This window comes from Synchiropus splendidus, chromosome 11 (assembly GCF_027744825.2).
Source record: "Synchiropus splendidus isolate RoL2022-P1 chromosome 11, RoL_Sspl_1.0, whole genome shotgun sequence".
NCBI lineage: Eukaryota > Metazoa > Chordata > Actinopteri > Syngnathiformes > Callionymidae > Synchiropus > Synchiropus splendidus.
The window spans coordinates 20,616,616-20,625,441 of record NC_071344.1 but is presented as its reverse complement, the minus strand read 5'-3'; the positions used below and the strand labels follow the sequence as shown (position 1 = coordinate 20,625,441).

Below are 8,826 nucleotides of genomic sequence, written 5' to 3'. Positions count from 1 at the left end.
TTACAAAAAAATAAAAAATAAATAAATAAGGCATACAAGCACGTAGCCAACCTTTGAGCGATCTGTTCCTCGGTCCTAAATTCTCCATCCATTCCTCCTCTCCGGTGAGTGGCTGAAAGAGAGGGAGAGCGAAGAGAAATGTGAACTGCACAAGCCTCTGATTGATTTCGCACCTTCTCTCCTTTTTACTCCGAGCGACGGCAGTCCTGGATCACGTCTTCTCCTTCTTCTCTTCCTCCTTCTCTCCTTCGCCTACCTCACTTCTTTAGAATGCCGCTCACAGGCGCGCTCCTGATTCCAGGCGACGCACTTCTCTCTCTCTCTCTGTGCGCCTCATAGCGGACTTTGAGGGTGCGCGCTACGAAGATTTGGCAGGTTCGCAGCGCAGCCACACGGGCACCAATACTGCTTTTTGTAACCCTCTGAAAGTAGTCGGAATACGTCAGTATTCGTGTTCAGGGAAATAAACACACGAGGCAATAGGGTGCGTTCTGAAGAACGGCTCTGTTGCAAGGTCCGAGGGTTTATGTTAACGTGAGTGACTCTCTCGCGCTCTCGCTCTCTCTCTCTCTCTCGCGCACACACACACTCACAGGCACATAGATCTCCCCTCCTCCTTCTCCCTGCGTCCTCCTCTCCCGTTCGTGTGGGTTGCTCAGTGAATGCGGCTGCAGCAGGAGAGAGCACACATACGCGCCTGGCACGGATACTCCTCTGTATTACTGGAGCGACAGCCCAGCCTGTTTCATTTTCTTCCGTTTTTGAGTCAACGCTTTCTCTTCACATCACAATCATTGGAGTCATTCTTTTTGCCAAATGACGCTATTAAGCGGAACGAGAGATGCGAGTTTTTTGCTCCTCCACTTCCTCCGCAGCGGACAGAATAACTCCTGCTCGTGTCTCTACGCACTGCCTTCACAGTTGTTTCGTCACGTTTGAACTAAGGAGCGCTGTTTTTTGTTTTTTTTAAGCTGGATGACGGCTGTAATGCATATTTCTTTTCGCCAGGAGCTATAAATAAAGACAGGATTAACGGACCGAAAGGAGACAAGTGACAATCTACACCGAAGCCCGATGGCTGAATTTACTGTTGGTGCGCAACTTCAGCACTCCAGCTCGCACCAAACTACTCTGCCTGCATTCATGACGGAATGAGGAGCAGCCTGACAAGCACGTTCGTTGGTAAAATATGATTCATCTGGCGCTTATTGATCTTTGTGCGTCCTTTTTCACGAGTCGGACGCGCCTTGAAGACGTCTAACAGCCCCCCCCCCGCGCCCAATCCTCCATATCATCCCCCTTTTTTTTCTCCCGACTAATCGTATGCGCTCCCATGGAGGGAGCACGGTGTGGGGATCGGGCGGTGGAGAAAAAACACATCGGGTGAAATCCACTGGCTGCCCCCGACGACACGAAGTCGCCCGCCTCAGTGTGATTTGCTGATGTGCCAGAGTCACCATTTGGGATGTAGAACCTTGTTGCGCCGCTCAAACTGTCAGCGTTGTTCTTGAGCTGGGATGTCTGCGCGCCCGTCTCTCTCCATGTCTCACTACTGGTGCCCTGCGTCTCCGGCAGGAGTCTGCTGCCTGAGCTTCTGGTAAGTCAAAATGTAATCGCTCATCATCATTTCAACGCCCTGTCCTCTCCGGATTACAGTTTCGAAACTGCATTTAATGATTCATTTATGTATGCATTTTATTCAGTTCAAAACGGATGCATTTTGGGCCTCATCTTAAGTTGGAAGCCCCGAAAATAGAACTGCTGTTTCTTGACTTTGATTGTGGTGAATGTGCTGAGAATGGAGAATAGCATTGCTGCTCTCTGAGATTTCCAAACCCGTTTCTCCCAAACGATCTGCAGCAGCTCTTGTGAGAGAGACACATTTTCCACTTACAACCCACTATGGAAGGATAGTTCAGAGCTGTGTGTTAAAGCGCCATGTTTCTTGTCCTAAAATTCCTCCTTAACCAATGTTATCATAGTATCCATGTGAATTTATTTCAATTTGAAAAACATTTTGATGGTTTGTTTTCTCTCTCTCTGTGTGTGTGTGTGTGTGTGTGTGTGTGTGTACGGATGTGCACCTGTATCTTTTTTCTCTCCAAAGGCTACTAAATGGTTTTCTGGAGGAGGATTTCTAACCATCGAAATGCTGCTTGTAATCCTGCTGGCAGCTTTTTCTTCTTCCATCTTCGGCTCCCTCTCCTCCTCCCTCTCCTCCCCCTCCATGTCAGACGGACTCCCGATGGCGTTCCCTTCCGCCTCAGGCTTGATGGCCGAGACCTGCAGCGCCTGTTCCTGCATGTCTGTGGAAAATGTGCTATACGTCAACTGCGAAAAGATCACAGTCTATCGACCCACGCAGCTCATCCCTCCAGCCTCGTCGTTATACCACCTGAACTTCCAGAACAACTTCTTAATCATCCTCTACCCCAACTCTTTCCTCAACTTCACCCACGCTGTGTCGTTGCAGCTGGGGAACAATAAACTGCAGAACATCGAAGGTGGAGCGTTCATGGGAATGAGCGCATTGAAGCAACTGCACCTGAACAACAATGAGTTAAAGGTGCTGCGGGCAGACACTTTCTTTGGAATAGAAAATTTGGAGTACCTTCAGGCTGACTACAATTTGATCAAGTACATTGAAAAGGGAGCGTTCAATAAACTGCACAAGTTAAAAGTACTGATTCTCAACGACAATCTGATTCAGGCACTTCCTGACAACATATTTCGTTTTGCTTCACTCACCCACTTGGATATAAGGGGAAATCGCATCCAGAAACTTCCTTATTTAGGAGTTCTGGAGCACATTGGACGTATTGTTGAGTTACAGCTGGACGACAACCCTTGGAATTGTACCTGCGACCTGGCGCCTCTCAAGGCTTGGCTCGAAAACATGCCGTATAATATTTTTATTGGTGAGGCAATCTGTGAAACGCCGAGTGACCTGTATGGCAGACTCTTGAAAGAGACAAATAAACAGGAGCTTTGTCCCATGGGCACAGGAAGTGACTTTGATGTGAGGATGCCACCTGCCCATCCTGAAAACGGGCAGTCATCCTCCAATAATCCTCCCAGTACTGTGGCCCCCATGGCCACCAAGGCACCAAAAACAACTGATTCGTCTCGAATTTATGGCAATGGTATTGTCGCTGGTTTACCTCCTTTTGGAAGAAATAGTCAGATTGTTTCCTCTCAGACGAGAACACCTCCATTATTGTGCCCACAGCCGTGCAGCTGCAAAGCCCACCCGTCTGACTTTGGCATTAGTGTCAGCTGTCAGGAGAGAAACATTAGGAATCTAGCTGCTCTTGTTCCCAAACCCTCAAATGTTAAAAAGCTCCACCTGAGCGGAAACTATATAAGAGACATAAGCCCCACTGACTTTCAGGGTTTCGAGGGTTTAGATTTGCTCCATCTGGGCAGCAACCAGATTGTAACCGTTCAGAGAGGTGTATTCTCCAACCTCACTAATTTGAGGAGGCTGTACCTGAATGGGAACCAGCTTGAACAGTTACACCCAGAGATGTTCCTGGGCCTAACAAATCTCCAGTATCTATATTTGGAATACAATGCCATTAAAGAAATCCTGGCTGGCACATTTGACTCCATGCCGAACCTACAGCTTCTCTACCTAAACAACAATGTTCTGCGAAGTCTGCCGGCCTATGTCTTTTCTGGTGTCTCTTTAGCCAGACTAAACCTGAAAAACAACCATTTCATGACCTTGCCAGTGAGTGGTGTTCTGGATCAACTAAGGTCACTGACCCAGATAGATCTAGAGGGGAACCCGTGGGAGTGTTCCTGTGATTTAGTCGCCCTTAAACTGTGGTTAGAGAAGCTAGGAGATGGCGTTGCTGGCAAAGAGGTGAAATGTGCATCACCAGTGCAGTTCTTGAACATTGAGCTTCGTGATTTGAAAAATGAGATTTTATGCCCAAAGCTGATCGCAAGGCCTCCATTCATTTTTACAAACCCCACGCCTGGTCTGACGTCACCGTCACCTGCTGGAGTTGGTAAAGCTCCACCAGGTGGACCTGTGCCACTCTCAATCATGATCCTTAGTATTCTTGTTGTGCTTATCCTTACCGTGTTCGTGGCCTTTTGCCTTCTCGTCTTTGTCCTGAGAAGGAATAAAAAGCCTGTTGGCCGGCAGGAAGGACTGGGGAATCAAGATTGTAGCTCCATGTCACTGCATCTTCGCAGGCACAGCCATAAATCTGGAAAGAAAGGCTCCATCCCAGGGGACGACTTGGGAGGGGAGGCTTTCATTCCTCAGACAATTGAACACATTGGCAAGAGTCACACCTGTGGGATCGGACGTTCATCAGACATGGATGCTGGTTTCAAGTTTGCGGACTCACAGAGGCAAAAGATCATTCTTCGGAACTCTACCGACAAGGACAAAGACGCCCTGTCCACTTTGGAACGCAACAAGCGCCTCAGCACCATCGATGAGTTGGAGGAGTTCCTTCCAAACCGAGAACCGAACATGTTCATCCAGAACTTTCTGGACAGCAAGAGGGACTTTAACAGTATCGGGATGGGCGGGTATGAAATTCGTTACCCGGAGAAGACACTGGACAGAAAGATGAAAAAGTCCTCCCTGATAGGTGGGAATCACAGTAAAATTGTGGTGGAGCAGAGGAAAAGTGAGTATTATGAGCTGAAAGCCAAGCTCCAGGGAACGCCTGATTACCTGCAGGTGCTGGAGGAGCAGACAGCGCTGAGTAAATTGTAGTCTTTAATTGGGTTCATTGATGATACATTTTTTGAGTCAAACACACACACACACACACACACTGATAGACTGATAGATAGACAACCAGGCGCATTGCTCTGCTTTCTTATCCTCCTCGCGTCTCTCTCACACACACACACAGACACACACACACACACACACTGATATATATTCCTTTTCTTCTGATTTACACAGACCCCTCCACACACTAAAAGTGCCTTCTGGAATCCTAGACGACCCAATGCTCAGTGAGAAAACAGCTCCACACTCCAACATTTTGGCGGAATTACTTAGACACCTTTGGATTATCAACAAAAGGGGACACCTCCCAGTAACCAGACAATTGCAGTGTTTCTGCTGCTATTTGGTGATCCCCCCTCCTTTTATCCCGCTTTTTAAATTTTGCAACAAAATATAAATGGTCTTGAAACAGTGCTTAAGCATATACCTCATATTCAGCCTAAAAAAAGCTATTTAATTTTATTATTATTATTGTTTTTTTTTTTTTTTTAAACTAAGGAAGAATTCAGAAATTAAGATGACAGAAGTTATGTTCATTTGTTTGGTATGATTATTATTTTATCGTCCCTCTGAATTTGAAAGGATATCGAGAGTTTGTGTTCATGGGAGATCCCCTGTGGAGTCAGACTGTAAACAACATCTAGGATTGAACACCAGTCACAGAACTCCTGCTCCTCACTGGTAGGCTTCATGACTTATTTTCATTCAATTTCCAGGCACATTGGAACATTACATATTTTTGAGATACATTTCAATATATATTTTATTTCCTTGTGTAAAGAGCCATGTTTAAGTATAGTGTCTTCTTGATGGAGTTGTGTTTTCTCTTCAAGGTACAACCTAAGTTTCGGGTGAGACTCTAGCAGCACATACACTATCAGAAGATGTTTTTCTTATCAACAGAAAAAAAAGAAAAAAAGAAAAAAACAGCAACAACCGATAAAAGATTACAAAACTGCTTGCCATGTAAGCGTAAACTGGAATTTATTTTGTAAGTCTTACATTATTTGTATCTGTGGGACTGGTTTGTAAATTACAAGGAGAGACAAAACATTGACACACACACACACACACACGCACACACACACTACAATGCCGCTTAATCATCAAAGGACTGAAACCCAGAAATGTCAAAGACACTTCCCAATATATTCAGTCCTTTCACCCGTCACGCACACTGTTGTCAGCACTCTCTTCGTAGTGAAAGACTACATAGTTAATTTATTTTTCTATGCAGGATTATTTAAAGAGTATTATTTATAATGAATAATACACAGAGAGTGCGATGCATCAGAGCTAAATCAGGTCACCACAAGTGACTGTTGAGTTGTCCTTTTATTTGCTTTCTCCCGATTTGACCACGAAGGACTAGGAGGGTTGTGACACGTGGTCTGTGACGTTTATTTTTTCGTTGTGTCGCACGACAACCTGAGGCCCGATGTGACTTTTCAAGTATTTTCCTTATTCTTATATCGCTCACAGTATCTTGTACAAGGTTTCTTATTAACAATATGCAACCAAAATAAATGTGCATTAGACATAAAATGATGACATATTTTGTATCACTGGAACTGATTGATGGTCAACAGAAATGTGTTTATTTTTCTTTTCTTTCTGGACGGAATCATATCATCGAACCACGTGCAATATTACTTTAAAAATGCTCAGTTATGATGCTTCTTTTGTTTATTTATTAGTAGTTTCAGATACTATTGTTCCCACAGTTTACACTTTATAATTTCAACTATTGTTTTTGTTTTTCTCTTCTTTTTATTTTTATTTTTTTTAGTATTGTTAAGTTAAACTGATCAGTGTTTCTCAGATGAATAGAATGTATCTTGGAAAGTATAATAAATTCAGTTTTCTATCAGTCCTTCATCTCCTGAATATTGGCTGAGTTCCTCTTGTATAAGCACATCGACAAGGTCAGTCACATCAGAACACATTTCACCCAAATGTCTTGCCACCAAAGATTCTCGTATTTAGTGATTATACTCAGGTCATATGACTAGAAACGGAAAATATTCATTTCGAGAGCAAATATTTGATGCTTGATTTGCTTTAGTAATATTTATTTAATAAAGGAGGGAAATTGTAATATGTTGGGAGTGCTGTATTAGGACTTTATTTCTCCTAAAATCAATACTCTTCATATTATTTTCAGTATTATTCATTTAGACATTTTGAATTGTTTCAATGCCGTACTGGTAACAGTGCATAAGGCTGCACTGGTAATGATCAGCTTTGTTTTTAATACTCAGCCATTGCAATTGAACAAAAATCCATTGGGGAAAGGTGGTGCTTGAATGTTTATTAAAAAAAAAAAAAAATCAAAAGAAAGTGAATAAATAAACTGTGCTTTTTTTTGGTCAACTGTTGGTTCATCTTCTGTGTGTGTTCAATATTTTGGTAAATATTATTAAACTGAAAAGAAATGACTGTTGGACAGTAATGAGACAGTAATTTTTTTTTTTTTTTTGAAGCTCATTTACCGTTCTTTAGCAAGAGTTAATGAAAACGGAATAAAAGATTCAAAAGAACAAATTATGGTTACAAAGTGGCATGCGTAGATTAATTAGTAATTAACTGGGTTGTTTCAGTTTATGAATGTAATTTTTTGTATCTGACATAACTAAACGTCCAAGATTATTTATTTACAGTGTAAATATGTTGTTTGTGAGTTCACTTCCATTTTCCATTGAATAGATTCTGCTAACAGAGTTCACATTCAAAAAGGAAGAGGAGAAATTCAAATAAAATCATATTTTATTTGTTATTTCCCAAAATTGATTGCTTTAATTTTCTTCCTAAAATTATTTAAAATTGACAAATTACTATTTGTCTCGTTTTGTCTGTGCGTATATTTGTTTTGGAAAATTATTAAAAATAATAGAAATACACATTTATGGTGTAAAATGTGATTTCCGATGACAGGATCACAAGGATATGCACCTGTGGCCCTCATCATTAGTTCACCTTTTTGTGAATTTGTCTTAGCTAAAGCATCTAAAAGGAACTGTTTATGGCACTCAACTTTTGTATTGTCTTGTGGCACATCTCTAATACCATGCTCTGCTACAATGTAGTACCATTATTTGAACAAGCTATTTTCTGTTAAAAGTTAGATATTCAGCTCAAAAATGTTTTCACAAAGATATACATCTGCGTGAATGCTGGCTAATTTTATTTGTTTTTCTGCTGACTAGAGGACACTGCTTTTGAATGTGGGGAGGCCAATATGCGTGAAAACCACCAAGTCATCTACAATTAGATTTCTATAAAATTTGAATTGAAATGTGTGAAGGAGATCCATAGCCTTGAGTAATATCATAGCTAATGTCAATACATAATACAATTAGTAATGATGGAATTATTATATTGGGAAATCCTCATCAATGCCATGATGTCTATTTTCAATAAAATATCTTGGGAATTATGGGATGGCTATGATTTAGGTCTTTTTTTTCCCTTAAATTAAAACCGTGACATTTATGTTGTTCTGTTTTATTGTCTCACATTTCTCTTCATGTTGAGTTTGCGTTTCAGTCATCTGGGCTCATGCAAATGATCAAACTGGGCTGGAGGACTGTTTTAGGCACCTATCAAACATTCATGTCTGCTCAGTTTTAGGGTTAAAAATTCAGATTTCTATTCTCTCTTCCTTGTTGAATCTAACCAATGGGACTTTAGTGAAACCAAAGAAGCGAAAAGCATGACTCACTCAGACGCTTGAGAATTGTCATTATCAATAATGAATAACCTTGTCGTTTATGAACTAAAAAGAAATGTGGCTCATGAATCTGCGATCTGCACTTTCCCCTGAATTCACTTTCTGTTTTCACTTTTCCATGCCTCATGTTCCAGTCATACCTCCAAGCACAAAAATAACATTTAGTAATCATTGTACTTTTGCTCTTCCTTGACAATGAAGGATCCGGTTTGACTTCTCTTAGTCGGTTCTGCTAATTTTGTAGAGTGAACAAATGAAGTTGTTTGACTTTGACTGTCATACATGAAGATTTAAAAAAAAAAAAAAAAAAAAAACTTGTTTTACTACACTGTTG

At 41.6% G+C, this 8,826-nt stretch overlaps 1 protein-coding gene across 1 annotated transcript; it reads left to right on the top strand.

Moving 5' to 3' along the window:
• Positions 1-678: 678 nt before the first annotated feature.
• slitrk4 (SLIT and NTRK-like family, member 4) lies at positions 679-7,648 on the top strand. Its single transcript, XM_053879727.1, has 2 exons — positions 679-1,597; positions 2,108-7,648. Exon 2 carries the CDS (start codon positions 2,150-2,152, stop codon positions 4,739-4,741), a length of 2,592 nt encoding a protein of 863 aa, XP_053735702.1. The 5' UTR covers positions 679-1,597; positions 2,108-2,149; the 3' UTR covers positions 4,742-7,648.
• Positions 7,649-8,826: the final 1,178 nt, after the last annotated feature.

What these genes read in the sequence shown, in the direction of transcription:
- slitrk4 (XM_053879727.1), top strand. Translation starts at nt 2,150, where the DNA reads ATGCTGCTTGTAATCCTGCTGGCAGCTTTTTCTTCTTCCATCTTCGGC.